The sequence below is a fragment of the Haliaeetus albicilla genome, chromosome 19, assembly GCF_947461875.1.
Source record: "Haliaeetus albicilla chromosome 19, bHalAlb1.1, whole genome shotgun sequence".
Lineage (NCBI taxonomy): Eukaryota > Metazoa > Chordata > Aves > Accipitriformes > Accipitridae > Haliaeetus > Haliaeetus albicilla.
Genome location: NC_091501.1, coordinates 1,854,197 through 1,871,770, shown reverse-complemented (window position 1 = coordinate 1,871,770; position 17,574 = coordinate 1,854,197). Strand labels below are relative to the sequence as shown.

Here is a 17,574-nt window from a genome sequence, read left to right as displayed (position 1 = left end):
CTCCCACAGGCGAGCCCCCCGGAGGGATCCCCAGAGCAAAATGGCCTTTGGGGAAAGGGTCTGCGCAGACCCCCAACGCGGCAGCAAGGCAAAAGCCCATGGCTGGGACAGGGTCAGCGGCAGCAGGTGCCCGTGGCAGGGATGTCCGTCCTCCCCATGCATCCCTGCTGACGCAGAGAACCCACCCAGCACAGCCGGACCGCGGTCCAAGGAGCTCACCCTCCCCTTATCCCTGCTCCTCACCGGGGCTGGGCACCAGGGAAGAGGAGGGAGGTATGGGACAGAGAAATAAACTCTTGCTGGGCACCTTCCGATCATCCCCTCGCCGGGAGCGGCCGTACTCCTGCTTTCTCACCCCCAGCCGCAGTGACATCCATGGGGACAGCCTGCATGGGAGCTATCAGATGTGGCGTGTGTCCTTACTGAGGTCTGTCAGAAGTGGGAGAGGGGATGAAGCCGAGGTGGGGAAGGTGCCACGGACCCAGTGTGTCCCCCCTGCACCCCTCACCCACGAGTTCTGAAAATGGAGGCGGGGGGCAGGAAATGAGGAAATTCCCCATTTCAGGACAGAAGGAACAGCAAGAGCAAGCCCCCAAATCTTCAAGCGAAGGAAGAGGCTGCAGCCCCGGGCAGGGCGGAGCGGGGCGGCAGATGCACGGATTTCATCTGCGAGGAGCGAGGAAATGTCCCGGAGCTGTTTGATCTTATTGTATGGAGGGAAGCGGGAGTGGGCGTCCAGCCTTGCTGGAACCAAACAAAGATTATAAATACCTCCCGCCATCAACAGCTCCTCACCGACCCGGCCCACCGGGGCCCCCGTTGCTGGCTGATTCCCAAGGGGAAAAATGAACTTTGGTTTCCATCCAGCCCTTGAACGCCGTGGCGGATAGGAGCAGAGTGCACAGCAGATGGCTCCGGCCATAAAGCTGGGGGGGGGGGATTCGTCTCTGCGGGAGGATGTGCATGGAGGGGGACCCTCTCCCACCAGCCATACATGCAGCCGCGCAACAGTGGGAATGGCCCTTGTTGGCTTAATCCAATCCCTACCACCACTGGTGTCAATAAAGAAGTTAAAAAATACATATTTAAAAAGCCCTGTGGTGTGCTGGCTGGGCATGAAGTGATGCCTGAGGCCGGTGACAGCCTCTGAGAGGTGTCCCCATGTCCCTTAGGGCACCAGATTGGATCCGGGCGTATACCTTTTCCCGCTTCAATCCCTGAGTTTGACTTCAGCCCCACATGTGCCACCCGGCATCAGGGTGCTTTGGGGCTGGCAGCGGGGGGAGTCGAGCCCCTGGGGCTGCCTCTCAAGTGGCACCTGGGGACCCCGGCAGAGCGGCTGTCCCCTCCAGGAAGGCAGGGCAGCCCCACACCGTATTTTGGGGAAGTTGGGAGGCGATAAGAGCTAAATTTATTCTTCCCCACTGTGCCCGGCAGCCGCCGCAGAAACACGTGGTTCCCCAGCACCATGCCAGGGGGGGTTAGGGGGGCCAGTGAGAAGACTTCCCAAAACTCACGTGGGCTCCTGTAAGCCCTGTGACCGGCTGGGAAGCAGCGCTGCACCGGGACCACCGATGCCCGACAGCGGGGTGGCCGTGGGGGTGGGGGAACGTCGGCTTTGGCTTTGTCTTGGCATGGGGACCTCAGGGTGCCCGCGGGGCTGCGGTCCCGAAGCAGGGCTGCCCAGCACCCCCTCGCCCCGTACGGGGACGACCTGACCTCCGCAGGGACCCATCTCCCCACCACATCCATTCCCCCTCACCAAGTCCTGCAGGCGCTTCTAAGGTTTGATGAGAAGCCAGAGAGTTGTCAGGTACGAAAGCAGGTCCTGGGGCCGAGGGAGGCTGCAAATCAAACGCACGCCGCGCTTGGAAAAGCCCAGCGGAGCTGCTCCGGCAGAAAAGCCGCCGTGCGGCGGGTGAACCCGGCCGCGGCTCCCCCGGGGCCCCTTCGTCAGCCCCTCACCCCCGTCAAGCATATTTGAAGCTCCTTGCCTGTCACTGGGATCAAAGGCAGGGGCCGGGGTGGGAGGCAGGGGTGTCAGCTGGGCCACTTGTGAAGCTGATTGTGGGAGCCAAGACCTCCGACTTGAACCCTTTTTTTTTTTTTTTCCCCTCCCTCCGGGCATCCTCACACGCTTCTAACATCTCTGCTCCAGCATCGCAGCTGCATCTCGTTTCATCTCCGACAAGGGAAAGAGGCAGCGCTGGAGCCAGATGCGCCCCGGGAAGGCTGGAAAAGTGGCCCCCCCACCCCAGGAGCGCCGGATCCCAGCCCCTGTGCCGCTGGCAGCTGGGGAGCACCGGGGGTGAAACCCAGCTCTGCTTCCCAGCCACGGCCATCCCAGCACCAGCTGGGACAGGGCACATTCCCACGGTGCCCGGTGCTATTTCGGCAGGGTCAGGGCTGTGCTTGTCCTCCCGCGGCTCTTGGGTTGGTCCGAGCATCATCCGGGCGCAGGATCTTTTCTGAGCGGACAGCGATGTCGTTGGCCATTTCGGAGCAGGGAAGATGCACTCAAGGAGCACCACCACAGCACTCAGGGAGCCGTGGGGGGTGAGACAACTGTGCTGAAGAGAAAAAGCTCAATGTTAAGAGAAGACGGTTTAAAAAAAAACGTAAGCCACCCTAAAACCAGTTTCTGGGCTCTCAGGAGCTGCTGGACTGATGTGTGACCTGCACTGATTGCTGCTGTTGCTGTTGCACTGGGAACTGTCCCCAAAACAGCGGACGGATGCTCTGCAGGAGCGGGAAGGCTGGGGGGACGAGGGCTGCCGGGCGGACCCAGGCATCGGGAGTGGGAAGCTTTGCCGCAGCCAGCTTGGCCTCCCCCCGGCTTCGGCCCCCCAGACCCACATGTCTTGGCAGGGATCTCCCAAATCTGGGTCCCAGGAGCTCCCCAGCAAAGTGCCCAGAAGGCATCACGGGGCTTCAGGGAGCCCTTAGAGGGAACACATAGCGCACCACCCCATAGGTGACCTCACCTCAGCTAAGCAGGGTTTTTCTCCAGGCCAGCCCCACCAGCAAGCCCTTGGGGACAAGTGTCCCACACACCATCTACAGAGGGAGGAGCGCCACCTCCTGACACTGCGTGTCCTCTTGTCCCCAGGATTCCTGGACAGAAAAGGAGGAAAAGCCACTTTTGTGGCCTTTCCCCCCCCCATCCAGTGTTTTAGCAGTCAGCAACCATTGCTTCATGAATAAACAAACCCAAGTCTGGCATTGGGTCCCAAGCTGAAGCAGCTTCTCCTGCTAGACGCTTGCTGAACATCTTCAAGGACGGTGTTTCTTCGGGACTGCTTCCTTCTGCTTCAGTGCTCATTTGACTAAAATTTCCCTCCACTGCCATCACCACTTCAAAATACATTCCCCAGCCTCCAATGGAGCTCCCACCACAAGGTGCAATTTGGTAAAATGGGGTGCTTTTACAGATTTTCATTCAGGCAGTGCATAGCTTGTCATGGATGCTCGTTCCCAACACATCCATTTATCATGATAATCCCAGTTCCCTTGGGTGCATCTGACTGGTTTGATTGAAGCAGCAGTAGCAGACAGGGCTGGCTTACAGCCATGCATTTGCTAAGACATACATGCTTTAAAATGGCCAACTCACCGCCAAGTGAAAAGACCACCTAAGGCTTACTAACAGGCAGGAAAAGCTCGCTGCTCAAAGCTGCTCATAGAACTGCAGCCTCAAGAAGGACAGAGGTTGGAAATTCCACTTTCCTGCATCAGAGGAATACTAATTTAAGGCTCTTCTCTACAGACCTGCTGATTTGTGACTTGGGGGGGGGGGGGGGGGGGGAAGTAAAATTAGTGGGCAAGACCTCTCTTGTTACACTTGGCTGAAATCAGCCAGCAGGTTCATGTGTTAAATGAGGCTGACAGGGAGCCAGGCAGCTTGTGCAGTCATGGAGTCTGGTTTCTAGGGAAACAAGGTAAATGTTTTTCCTCCTTCTTGCCACCTTTTAACTCTTAGAAGGATTTTACACATCACAACAGGAAATATTCTCTACATCCACCTTTCCCCATTTCAGTTAGAGCAAAAAGCATCAAATTGGGTCCATCTCAGAGCAGTGCTATACTTCGGTGTGTAAATCTGGAGAGTTACTGCCTCAATCACTGCCATATCTCCAATTATGGTCAGCAAAGGGTACACCAGCGCAGTTATCTAAATTTACACGAGCCTTCAGTAGGAGTGATCTCACTATTGCAGGGGGAGGCAGAGAAGCCCTCGGGGCTGTCGCTGCCTTTCTTGGTATAACACCTCAAGCTCCCATAACCACAACAGTCAGGACTGGTGCTGTACAGAGCCAGTCCCTGCTCACAGGTGCTACCTCTCCTCTGCCTTTCACCATCAGACTCAGCTGGAAACACCAGCCAACCCAGCCCCTCAGGAGCCAACGGAGTATTTTGAGCCATGTAGTAACAGCAGTCACAGCTCTCCAGCCTCCTTGGAGGGTGGGATGCAGCCACCCCCATCCCCTCCCCAGCAGGCCCACTCCCCATCACCAGGCAGAGCCTGGATTGAGGAATACCGAGCCACTGCCAGGTAGGAATTTGTCACCTTAGCTGCCTCTCAAGAACAGCAACAAACTGCATTTGCAAACAGTGGGCAGGTTACAGCCCCTCTGTCAGAGGGAAACTGGAGGGTTTCCATGGCAACAGCTAGCACCAGCCACCTACCTAAAATTTAGTGATGTTTCAACCATCTGAAGTAGTTTCATTAATTTCAAAACCTGTTGGATTCAAAGGAGCTCTCTAGCCACCCAGCAGAGGATTAACATGTAGAATAATACTGCAGTAACTGCAAACACGCTTAAGGCTCCTGCTGCTTTCCTATTTCACACAACCAGAGAAGCCTCACTCCACCCCAAAATCTTCACTCTCCAAAAACAGCAATGGTGGCTTCTTTCTCATTACAGGAACCCTGCTTTGAGTCAGATGCTCATGAATTTGAGCTTTGCTTCTTTGGTTTGGCTGGTCCCATGCACAGGGCCTCCAGTAAGAGCACCAGACTTGACACAGCTATGTATTAGCCAAGAGACAAAGTTCATTTCTTTAAAATATTTATTTTTTGGTCTGAGCACACACAGGACACAAGACCGTTCCACACATTAAGCTGTCTCCTCTTTTGCAGTACGATCTTTCTTGAGTGGTCCCTGAAAAACAAAGAAGGACACTATGTAAACCGCAGTCTGCACCCAAGACCACACCACATCCCAATTACAGTGCTGTAATTTCATCTCCTCTTGCTGCAAAGAAATGAAGGCAAAAAAAAAGCCCTCAATGTTGCAGCCCATTGGAAATCTCAAGCCCCATCCCCAGCTACAGGTGTCGGAGGGAAAGCTGGGCTTGGCGCAGCCACACTGCACCAAATCAATGACTTCCTACGCGATAGAGAAGTGCTGGTGCCACCTCGTGGGGAAGCTCCCATGCAGCCCCCAAGCAGCTGAACCACACCCTGACCTGGCCAGGGCCTCACATCCAGGACTCCGGACCAGCTTTCTCCAGCAAGTGACAAACTGAGAATGACACCCACAGCCTGCTGTGAGCACCACCACCGTCCAGCACTGCTCTGGGAAGAAATGCAGTGCAGAGACAGTCCCCACAGGTGTCAGATATTGCTCAGTGCTTGTTCCATGCCTTGGCACTGAACGACTGAAATGCCTCTCTGGCACCAAGTGCTGTTGCAGGGAAGCGAGACCCCAGCCCCACCCCCCCCCAGTTATAACCAAGTTGGCAGGATGAACCCTCTTGACTGAAGCTGCACACTTTGTTTCACAGAAATTTTGGCCCTGTGGCAGCCCAAAGGTCAAGCTACCAACTGCCATGAGCTCAAAGACAATACAGATATGCAACACAAAGCTGCCAGCTTCAGAAAGCGTCCTTACCATGAAAGACTTCTTCTCCTCAGCTGTCTGGAAGCGGCCATGACCAAATTTGGAGGTTGTGTCAATGAACTTCAAGTCAATCTTCTCCAGGGCCCGGCGCTTGGTCTGCACAAGCAGGGACTACAAGAGAGATGCCAGGTGAGTACGCAGCAGCAGCAGTCTTTCAGCCTGCCAGTACACTTGGCTACTTCTTACCACCTCCACGGCTAATGCCTCCTAAGTCACTCTGACCTCACGCTTCAGCTGCTATTACGTGCAAGGAGCACTTGCCGATAAGCCAGCCCACACCTTTGGCCTTCCAAGGCTGAGGACTGGTCAGGTCACACCAGCAGGTGAGCCCAAGTCTGCCTGCCAGCATCCTTACAGTCCATGAGAATTCTCAGCCCTAAAGCATACCCTTCACTACAAACAGCCCTGGACTGAATTAACTGGGAAAAAGGACCTCATGCTACTCCCAAGGTCATTAATATGAGGTGTTTGTGTGTGTGGAGCTTTTCCTTCTAGCTGGCTACATGAGTCCCCACAGCAGCAAGTAACACCTGTACCAGAGGCAACGCAGTGAACTTAACATGTTCTAGCCCCTCTGACAGCAGGTTGCACTACTCACCTTGCGCAGGGTTAGGACCCTCTTCTTGGTCCCAACAACACAGCCCTTCAGCATGATGAAGTCATTGGTCACCTCACCGTAGTGGACAAAGCCTCCCTGAGCAAGGAGAGAACAGTTAGCGATCTGTATAAAGCAGGACCAGCGATCACTTCTGCCTACAGCTTGATGTTCTCGCACCACTTCTGGGTCTCGGTCATTCCCACATTCACAGAAAACCCATTTCCAGTATTACCTTTCGCTGGTCAAGTTTCTCAATACAGCAATTTACTTGCTGCTGTAAGGCTTTTACTAAGAACAGCAGCAACAAGAAGAGGCTGACAAAACAGCAGAAGCTGCTCTCCCTGCTAAGTTATTCCTTATTTACAAGTATCATTTCTAGATTTGTAACATCTTGCTATACTATTGCCACATACCAAATGCAATTAGTAAGTTACACAAGTCAATACTGAGAATGACTAAGCAACACCACCTCCCACAGCAGCCGAGTTTTCTCTCAAGAGCTCTTCATTCAATCACTTCAACTTACACCAGGCCCATTTGCCTCTTAGGATCGCAGCTCACAAGCAGAGTCTCTCCATAGAGCTGCCAACAACTCACCAGAGGGTTGATGCTCTTGTCAGACAAGTCATAATCAGTCGATGCATTGTTTTTGATCAGCTTTCCATCCTTGATTTGGTAACCCTGGCCGATCTTGTAGATCTAAAAAGGTCAAGAATTTCTACTCAGCAAAAGGGAGGAGAAAGGGCCTGTCACGAGCCAAAATGCAGAGTTCTACATAGGGTTGGAGAAAAACGTCTGTTGCACTTCGAAAACACGTTGCCATACAAGAATTTTATGGTTATCCAACACAACGGACTATGGTTACTGCCCCCGAGATGACTCAAACAAACAAGAGCAAAACGTCCAAAGCCAAACTCTGCTCTCTTCACTGTCATGCAGCAAGTGACCTTAGCCAGCTCTCGTTTCTTCTCAGAGACACAAACCTTCTTATTGATTTCAGTCCGATGGTGATACCCCTTCTGACCAGCCCGGGCCACAGAGAAAGCCACACGAGCAGGGTGCCATGCACCAATGCAGGCCACTTTGCGCAGACCCCTGTGAGTCTTGCGGGGCAGCTTTTTGGTGTGCCAACGGCTGGTAACACCTGAAAGAAACCAAAGCAGTGTTGCTAACTATGGTCAAGCTGAGATGTCACCTAATTGTTCAACTAGAGTTTAAGCCACATTTCAAGCTGCTGCCCCCAGGCAACAAGAGGGAAGCCCAGAGCCAGCATCCCAGGAATTAACCACATTCCCTTAAGCGCCCTGCCCCATAACCACCCACACTCCCTCCTCAGCTGTCCCTGGGTTGTTCTCAGAAGGAAGGCAGCATGGAATGACTCCTCACGGATGTCAGGCGCTGTGCCCAGCGCTCATTCCACGGTCTCATCACTGAACTGGACAGCAGAATGGATTTACCTCCTCAGCTCTTAGCCCACACACTTGTGAAAACTCAAGGCTAGGATTTCATTAAAAACTGTATCCCATCCCAAAGAGAACATCCATGCATTTACCTTTATAACCCTTGCCCTTGGTGACTCCGATGACATCTATCATCTCATCCTGGCCAAACACAGTTGACACAGGCACCTGCTGTTCCAGCTTCTCCCGGGCCCAATCCACTTTCTCAGCAACAGTGCCACCATTCACCTGGATCTCCATTAGGTGAGACTTCTTCTGCCTCAGGGGAAGCAAACGCATCTAGAAAACAGAAAGGATGAAATTTAGCTCCTGCTCTTCCAGGATCGACCTTATATCCAAGATACACAACTTCAACATACTGAAGTAAAAGGCCCTACACTAAGGGGAAAGGTTCTACTGTGGCTTAAATAACAAGTCACAGTATCTGGAAGTTGTATGCCACCCACAGGAACACAGAATTCTCTAACCCCACAGCCAAATTCCATCCAGGTAGGACAGGAGATAGCAAGGGGCAATGGTTTTAAAATGAAAGAGGGTAGATTTATACTGGACATAAGGAATAAATTTTTTATGAGGGTGGTGAGACACTGGCACAGGTTGCCCAGAGAAGATGTGGATGCCCCATCATTGGAAGTGTTCAAGGCCAGGTTGGATGGGGCTTTGACCAACCTGGTCTAGTGAAAGATGTCCCTATCCATGAAAAGAAGGGTGGGACTAGATGATCTTTTAAAGGTCCCTTCCAACCCATTCTATAATTCTTTGATAAAGCCTGCCACACTGAAGGACACTTTGGGTAGGGTCACATTTACAGTTACTTCTACTATATTTAGCACAGAGGGACTGATATGAGTATCAACAGCAGCTGCAATACTACCTCTACTGTCTAGTATGGAAAATTAATTCATCAAATTAGCAATGTCATAACTAGACATCCTACTGCACTTACAGCCAACTCAAAGATTTAATTGTATCTCCCACAGAAGTCTGGCAGAGCACTGATGGCTAGGGAGACACCACCACACTAGCCAGCAGTACACCTCTTCCAGCTGAGCAACAGAAGCCACCAAAAGCCTCCAAGTGTTTGCAGTCCCTACAGAACACAGCCTGAAACGCTGCTGACCACGCAAACCCCAGAGTTAAGTGTTCAGCCTCTTTATTTGTAGCTGCAATTAAGAGAGCCCAGGTCTACACGGTTATCAGAAAACGACTGAGTCCAAGAAGTTCCTACTATGTTCAGTCTCTTTTGGACGCTGCTTCAGAAGATTGCCAGCAGTTGCCCTCAAGGCTCAAGCATCCTGTGAGCACACACTTTGTACAGAATGAAGAGTGCTAGTATTTGTATTGTTCTTAACGGTTAGCATCGGGCTGCAGGGGAGAGCAGACATCTCCCTACAGAGATGGACCAAGTTTTATGCTTGCTCTCTTAGCTGTCTGTTTCCAGTGTACATCTGTCCTGGTTTCATCAGGAATAGTCAATTTTCTTCCTAGTAGCTGGTATAGTGGTGTGTTTTGGATTCAGTAAGAGAAGAAGGTTGATAACACACTGATGTTTTCAGTTGTCACTAAGTAGTGTTTATACTAAGTCAAGGATTTTTCAGCTTCTCATGCCCAGCCAGCAAGAATGCTGGAGGGGCACAAGAAGTTGGAAGGGGACACAGCCAGGGCAGCTGACCCAAACTGACCAAAGGGATATGCCATACCATGTGATGTCATGTCCAGTATATAAACTGCGGGGAGCTGGCCAGGGGCTGCTGCTCAGGAACTGACTAGGCATCAGTCAGTGAGTGGAGAGCAACTGCATCGTGCATCGCTTGCTTCATATATTCTAATTCCTTTATTATTACCATCATTATTATTTTCTTCCTTTTCTGTCCTATTAAACTGTCTTTATCTCAACTCACAAGTTTTACTTTTTTCTCCCCGATTCTCTCACCCATCCTGCTGGTTGGGGGGGGGGAAGTGAGTGAGTGGCTGCGTGGTGCTTAGTTGCTGCTGGGGTTAAACCACGACAACATCGGAGTCCCACAGACACTTACCTGAGTGTGAGCCATGACTCTAATAACCTGGCAGTATTTCTTCATGCTATTGAAATCTTTCTCCAGCTGCTTTTTGCCCTCCTCATCTTGCCATTTCTTGCAATATTTGGTGAAGGCCTTCTTCTTGGACTTGTGCCTTCAGGAGCAGAGCAGAGACAAGGTTTGGCTAAGCCCTTCATCAATCCCCCAGGAAAGTGGGGACGAGCGGAAGGAGCTGCCACCTCAGCTGGTTTCAGCTCATTGCCAGCTTCTAAGGACTCTTTTCCACTGGCAAGCGGAGCCTGGAGCTCATCAGACAGTGGCAAAGTTGCCAGAGCTGAGCGGAGCTGCCATGAATTCCAAAGCACATTAATATTCACAGTACAGAAGACAAAAGACTGTAGAGAGACGTCGAACAATAACAGAAGAAAACATCTTTAAAGCAACTGTCAGATGATTGCTATCTGTTTCAGAATACCGTCATTTCCCCCCTTCTAAGCCCAAGCTATGCCTGACTGTAAGGTCGTTACTGTAACACCCTTGAGATCATTATTGCTCTACTCTGACGTCTTTTCAGCCTGAAAAGTTCATTAACAGGCTGTAAGCTCTAGACACGCTGGAGCCACACTTGGGCAAATGCACATACTTTGAATCACAACAACAGTGCCTGGAACAGTAATCAGAAGTAACACTTGTCTTCCCCTTTCCTGAGAAAACAGGGCTACAGTCAGGACTCGACACTCAACAACAAGCGCCAGAGGCGATTTCCTTATGTCCGCCCGTCGAGGTATCATCACGCGTAGCCTGTTAAGGAGATCTCAGGCAAAACCCAATACTGTCACCCCACAGCAAGAAGGGCACTAACATTAGGCTGTCACCCTCCCAGAGCCATTCCTACTGCCTATCCCATTATTAGACCAGTTATCAAGGCCAAACACTAATTACTGTAAAACCTCTTGAAAAAGCTGTACTAGCGGAATCTGCAACCCAGCAGAAAAATAAACCATGGCATGAGATGAAGGCAACAAGCAAAAGCCCTGCTCTCTTACCAGTTCTTGTAGAAGCGACGCTTACACTCATCACTGATGTGCTCAGCAAAGATGGTCTTGAAGCTACGGAGACCACGAGGAGTCTGCACGTATCCCACAATGCCCACAATGACCATGGGAGGAGTCTCTACTATAGTGACTGCCTCGACCACCTCCTTTTTGTTCACCTCTGGATGCAGACAGAAAAACAGCACGACAATTAACACCAGCATCAGCTATTAAACAACATCATCTGTTCCTTCTCACTCACAAATCCTTCACATGAAAAGTTAAATGACTCAAGTTCTTTCCACAAAGGCAAAGAGGATGCATGGTAAAGTGACCAGCTCCAAGTTATAATTTAATGCCTTGCAAAAGTTTGAGGCTGGCTCAGCAGGAAGCACAGCAAAGCCCAATAGGCAAAATGGATGGTAGCGAATAACAGAACCACATTCAAGACTGGACAATCAGCAAAAAAACACCAACGGCAATTTACTTATGTCCACCCACCGAGAAGAGGTCATCCTATTTAGCCTGTTACAGTACAGCTAAACCAAACCATCAGGTCACTGTGCATCTCAGAAACAGGACCATTAACAAGACAGGCACTGCTAGAAATGAAGTCTTGCTGCTGGGACATCACTCACACTGGGGCAGGAGGGGTTCAGGTGCTTTATAACCCACTCACTCAAGGGCTCTGAATGGGGTGAAGTCAAGCTACGACTAAAATCCAGAGCTATTAACAAACAGACCATCTTTTGCCATTCATAAAGAAAAGAAAACCACCTCTATTGAGAGGAACATTAATACGTACTGGATCCAGGTCTGTCGACTTCACGGACAATGTGGGTCATACCAGCTTTGTACCCCAAGAAGGCAGTGAGATGGACAGGCTTGCTGGGGTCATCTTTGGGAAAGCTCTTCACCTTGCCCCTGTGCCTGCTACTGCGCTTGCGGGGCAGGAAGCCCAGAGACCCATGCCTCGGAGCTGAGAACTTGCGGTGAGACTAGAGAGAAAAGAAACATTTAGTGCTTGCTATAGAGATTCACTTATACCCACTCAATGGCCAAGGCCAATTCTCTTCTTGCCTTGAAACATGAATATTACGTATATACAAGACATTTTGCATTCTAGAAATTCTTCTCAGTATCAGCTGTTTGGTTTCTGAATTCCACTATGATGTTACAAGAACATAATCCTCATGCCCCAACTATGTCCCTCCTACATTTCCTCAACATCCCCTCTCTTTCAAGCTTATTTTAAGACATCACCAAGTCCCACTCTAGTTAGGGAACCAAACAAGCTGTAGTTTGGCCACAGCATGCCACCAGAGCTTCAATGCACCCCAGAAGCCTCGAAAATGGAGAAGCACAAGATAGCTTTATAGTATGTTTCAATGAATCAAGACCACTATGAAAATAAGCATTATAAAAACCATTTCAGTTTGAAAAGCTGCAGTAAGACAATCTTTCAACATCCACCTTTGAGTCAGTCACTTTGGGTGGAAGTACAGGGTTTTCTAAGCTGTTCCCCTCAACTACCAGCCCTGCAGCCTCCCTCTGCAACCTGAGAGCCAAGTAAGGCTGGGTTCTATGCGGGCAACTCTCAGCCCATCAAAGAATTACCCATCCAATCTCACATCCAAACTTAAGAAAAATATTGTACAGCTAAGGATAGAGCCAACAACCAATAGCTAAAAAATGTCTTACTTTTAAAAAAAATACTTGACGCAAGTTGCCTTAAGCAGACAAAGTTTACCAGCCCCAAAAAGGCCTTTTTGTCAGGACTACCAATCTTGCGGCAGGGCCCAGCAGAACTAAGTTTTGACACCTACGCAAGCCTGAAGGCCGCCAGCACATTACCTTCGCCTACGAATGACATCAAACGCGAAATTCGATTCTACAACTGCATTATTAAACCGGGTGGGCTCGCAGCCCCCACCACGGCCTCGCTGCACTTGCAGAAGCGTACGAACAGCCTCACCCTGGCCCTCAAAGGCCCTGTGATCCGACTGCCTACTCAAGCAGACACTACTGCCGGCAGCTATCGAGAGAGGAACCCACCCCCCCTACAAAAACAAGGGACAGCAAATCCCACCACGGGTCCGGGTAGCCCCCCCCAGCCACCCGCACCCCCAGGCGCAAAGCAGGCCCCGGCCGGCGTCCCCAAGGCAAGGCCTCGCCCGCCCACGGTGCCTGCCGCGGTCGAGCCCCGAAATGAGACCCGCGTCGCCTCCCGCAGAGGCCCTGGCACGGCGGGAGCGGAGCCGGGCAGCCGCCGGGGGCGGGATGGCGCCGATACCAGAGGGATTGCGCGGCCGGACCCCGGGCGGCACCACCGCCGCCAGCACCCACCATTCTGTCCCCGCGCCGGGCCGGAAGGGCCGATAGAGGCCGCGCGCGCGGCTTTTATAGCGGCCCCGCCCCTCCGCAGTGCCGCGCTGCGCAGGTGCGTGGCGCGCGGCGGTCTCGCGAGAAGAGCGCGGGGGGCGGGGGCGGCGGCGGGAGCGTGGCGCTACGGGTGGGGAGCGGGGCCAAGAAGGGTGCGCGGGCGGAGGTTCGCGCTGCGGCCGCTGCGAGAAAACACAAAAACCTACAAAATACCCCGCCGAGTTTCTTGAAAATGCCACTGCCTGCACGTACAGGTCGTGAGAAAGCAAAAGGAAAGGGAGGAACGTAATAAAGTGCGTGCAACTCCTCCCGTAAACGTGCAGCTGCGGTTCTTTATCGCGTTGTGCAAAACCGTGACGTCTACGTGACGTCAGAAAGTGCGTCCCGGTGCAGGCTTCCTCCTCGAATAGGCTAGTTGTTGCCTTTCCACGAAAAATAACGCGCTTGTTCCAAGCTGGGAGTGAGCGCCTTCCTCGACGGAGCATCCCGATGTCGTGTTCAAGGGTTTTATTAAATAGCTGCGCAGTCGTAGGAAGCTGTAACGACCCCTGAGTCAAAAGGCACTCGACAAATCTTCATTGCGGTTTGCGAAAGGTGTTAGGCAACGTGAAGAAACGCAGGAACAAGAAAGAAAATAAAAATATTAAAAACTAGTAAGATAAAATAGGTTCCTCTGCTAACATTGGCGACCAGTACTTTTGCATATATCTCAAAATAGAAAAAGATGTCAATAACTGCTCTGCTTTCGTGCGGGGACACGTTCTCGGGCCGATCGTGTGTTCTTCAGGGGCTGCGTCCTGCTGTGTATTCCCACGGTGCTTGGTACAGCGCAGCTCCAAACTCAATCAGGGCCTCTGTGTGCTACTGTTGAATTAATAATAAACAATAAAACCAATGTAGATGCTGAGGTTATGCTGTGAAAGAGGAACTGAAAATAAGACTTTCTGTGGAACCTGCCTGGAGCTGTTGTTATTCATGCTGTTATTTCTCTTGCTCCATTTACTGCTGTTCTGGATAAGCACCGCCAGGACCAGCCGCGTCACTGGGAGATGTTGGCCGGCTCGGAAACTCGCCAACACGGGAGCTGGCGCTGGACTGTCCCTTCAGGGTAGGGACGAAGCAGAGCCGAGGTGAAACCTGAACAGGGAGGGAGCTGGGGGACAGGAGATAAATTATTCACTCTCCCTCCGTCGGTGCTGGGAAATCAGATAGGAGCCGGCTGAAGAAGCTCCCTCAGAATTCCCTGGATTGGGAACCGCGCGAGCATCCTTGCGGGATAACTGATGGGATGCACGGCTCTGGCTGAAACGTCCCCCAAAGCGGCTCTGGTCCTCAGCCAGAAATCCCGCCGAGGAGGGGGAAGGAGGACCCCCCCAAAGGACCTGGAGCAGACCCACGTCTGAGGGGGCCAGGGAGGGTAACAGGGCTGGGCAGGGCTGGCTAAAGACCAGGTGAGGAGGTTATTGAGAAAGCGATGCTGCGAGACACGGTCCCTCCGAGGACCACCACGGGATAGCGTAGGGACAGGCGCCCTCCCACCCTCACGAGCCGTGTACTCCACGTTTCACATCGCTGGAAACACGGGACACGTACTCGGCTTCATCCAGCCCGCGCTCCGGCAGCCGAAGGCCGGTCCCTTTGGAGGAACGACTCCTGGCCGCTTGCTCAAAATGTCGGGGTGTCACATCGCCTCTGGGTCACCCTGAGAGCCTCAGCAGAGGTAATGTGGGCTGAACCCAGGCTGCAGATAACCGGCACGGCATCAGGCATCCAGGGGCTGGTCAATCTCGGAGCCCAGCCAGCCGAGCTGGTGGCCACATTCTGCTGCCCGCAGCCCCTCTCTGGGGTGGGGATGCGGGACGCGAGCAAAGCAAGGAAGCTGATGAAACCGCTGGGTGGTTGAGATGGTATTAAATATATCCACGAGGTTATCTGTGGAAAATAACCAAACTGCTGACTAATAAGGTCCACCCCCGCCACATCCAGAGGCTGAATAAATTGGGAATAAGTAGATAATTTTGTGTTATAAGGAACATGGGCTTTAATCCACCGCTACCTGTGGTACAAAAGGGGATGCAAACCCCAGGCCGTGAAGATGATGGTACCCAGAGCTGGGTGGGCTGGAGCTTCCCAGACACGGAGCACCTGGAGTTTGCCCTCGGGATCTCCTGGGGCTTACAGAGAAGGATGTGTTTGACAAACACAACGCTGTGGGGAGATTGGTGACCCCGGGGATGGCTCTGCATGGAAGCCATCCGCATTCCCACCGTGGGGATGCTGACCCGTAACATGCGATGTAAGTGCTGCACGTTACGGTCACATCAAGTCACTGCAAACATTAATTAAACAGTTCAAGCAAACACCTACCTAGAGAGGCAAATCTCGCCGCCAGCTGTGCAGGTGTAACGCAGCTACGCCATTCAGTGCGGGGAGGTGGGTTACCCAGCTAGTGTGAAATAATTAAGGAGGGCATATCCAAGTGTTAAACATGCTTAATCAACTCCCAGAGACCTTCCACTTCCTCTCCCCAACTCCAGTCCCCACAGGTTAAGGAAAACCCAAGGATGGAGGCTTTGCTGGAGGAACTCTGCGTGCAAACCTGTGAAAAAGCCCGTACAGACCAAGAGGTGCTTCGTTTGGAGGACGTTTCATTGCCTGCCCTAACCTGGCAGACAGCGCGAAGGGAACCAGTACAAACTGGAGGGCTGAGGGTCCAGCCGTACTGGCGCTGCAGCTCATCTTCCCAAAACAGAGCTGCCCCATCCCTGGAAATATTCCAGGTCAGGTTGGACGGGGCTCTGAGCAACCTGATCTAGTTGAAGATCACCCTGCTCATTGCAGGCGGGGGGGTTGGACTAGATGACCTTTAAATATCCATTCCAACCCAAACCATTCTATGATTCTATGGCTGGATGTGACAGGGGACCGTCCATCCCCTCCCTCCAACCTGCCCCTCAGAAGGTGCCCCACAAAGGACGAGGGATGGCTGCTCACTTTTTAGGGTGCTACTCCTAATGGGCAAACAAGGGTGGGCTTTAAATGCTCTTTCATCTCCCCCAAACGTTTGCCAGTAGCTCCTGCGCCGAGCTCTTGAGTCGCGGAGCCGATTCGTAGACTCTGCCAAGAAAATGGATTCGGACTCGGGCGGAATGAAGGGGGTCAAGCACGTTCCCCATCCCACTGCTCTGCCCTTTGCTCCCTTGCTGCTAACCTGACTCTCTGCGTAGGTGTGACCCGGAGGCGAGCGGGACGTAAGCCATCCAGCCGGTCATTCTGCTTCGTCAGCCTCCGTGCTGACGGTTGGGTGCAGCACCATCACTCCGCCTGGGTCTGGAGCAGAAGCAGCTGGTTTTGCTGCATAGCTGCCTTGTTTGGCCAGGTCCAAACCCCATTCATCCAGAACACCGGCACATTTTGGACACCTATTTAGCAAAACCAAACCTCTCCCCTCTTCATTTTTCTCCCCTCTTTCATTCATCTCCCCCGGTTCCTGGGGATTCAGCTTTCAACGCAGGGACTTCTGTATTTCTGGGCCCTTCAAGGGTGCCCTGGTGCTGTAAGACATTACAGAGTGCTCACGGCATTCCCACCTCGCCCTTTGGCCAGCTGCTTCCAGCAAAGCTGCTGCCTGGTTTGAGTGGAGTATCTCCGTAACGAAGAGCTGGAGATGTCCCGTGGTACGCGGGGTGGAAACGCGGCGCGGAGCATCTCTGCTCAGCTGAAGCGTTTGGGCAGTTGGGCTCCAGTTGCTGAAGCGGACGAGCAGACTGAAAACGGTTTTGGCTTCTGCTGCCGAGCGTAGGGACCCATGTTACAACCCAAAGGCCTCGCTTTTAATTTCAGTCCTATTAATATAGATTATCGGGGACTCTGCAGAAGCCAGCGGGCCGCTGGTACGCAACTACTCACCGCAAAAGGCCAAGGAGCTCGAGCCGTCCCTAAGGCTGGATGGCTTCTCCCCAGGCATCCCCTCCCGGCCATGCCGGTGGCCAGTGGTGGTGGCCAGTGGTGGTCCTGTGGATGCCGGGGGAAGCCCAAGTGACTCCCGAGGCTGTAGCCTCAGGGATGCGAGGTGCGTATCTTGCGGTCTCTGCCCCCCCCCCCCCCCCGGAGTCGGGGGGGTCTCCCCAAAATCTGGCCTCCCCATGTTGGCAAAGGGCCTTTGTTTTGCCTGCTTGC

General features: G+C 52.5%; 1 protein-coding gene and 1 non-coding gene across 2 annotated transcripts; both read right to left on the bottom strand.

Moving 5' to 3' along the window:
• Window positions 1-5,054: 5,054 nt before the first annotated feature.
• Window positions 5,055-13,446, bottom strand: RPL3 (ribosomal protein L3). The gene is made up of 10 exons (XM_069807198.1): window positions 13,360-13,446; window positions 11,819-12,011; window positions 11,026-11,194; window positions 9,998-10,133; window positions 8,054-8,240; window positions 7,485-7,645; window positions 7,099-7,200; window positions 6,502-6,597; window positions 5,895-6,014; window positions 5,055-5,162 (listed from the first exon to the last, which is right to left on the bottom strand). Exons 1-10 carry the CDS (start codon window positions 13,360-13,362, stop codon window positions 5,118-5,120), a joined length of 1,212 nt encoding a protein of 403 aa, XP_069663299.1. The 5' UTR covers window positions 13,363-13,446; the 3' UTR covers window positions 5,055-5,117.
• On the bottom strand, window positions 7,848-7,940 carry LOC138690097 (small nucleolar RNA U83B). Its single transcript, XR_011328904.1, has one exon. It is a non-coding gene; the product is annotated as a small nucleolar RNA U83B (small nucleolar RNA).
• Window positions 13,447-17,574: the final 4,128 nt, after the last annotated feature.

Excerpts from the sequence above, each read along its gene's own strand:
- RPL3 (XM_069807198.1), bottom strand. Across the intron at positions 10,134-11,025 it reads CGTCGCTTCTACAAGAACTG|GCACAAGTCCAAGAAGAAGG; the intron begins GTAAGAGAGCAG and ends CTGCTCCTGAAG. Across the intron at positions 8,241-9,997 it reads GAGTCATGGCTCACACTCAG|ATGCGTTTGCTTCCCCTGAG; the intron begins GTAAGTGTCTGT and ends TCTGTTTTCTAG.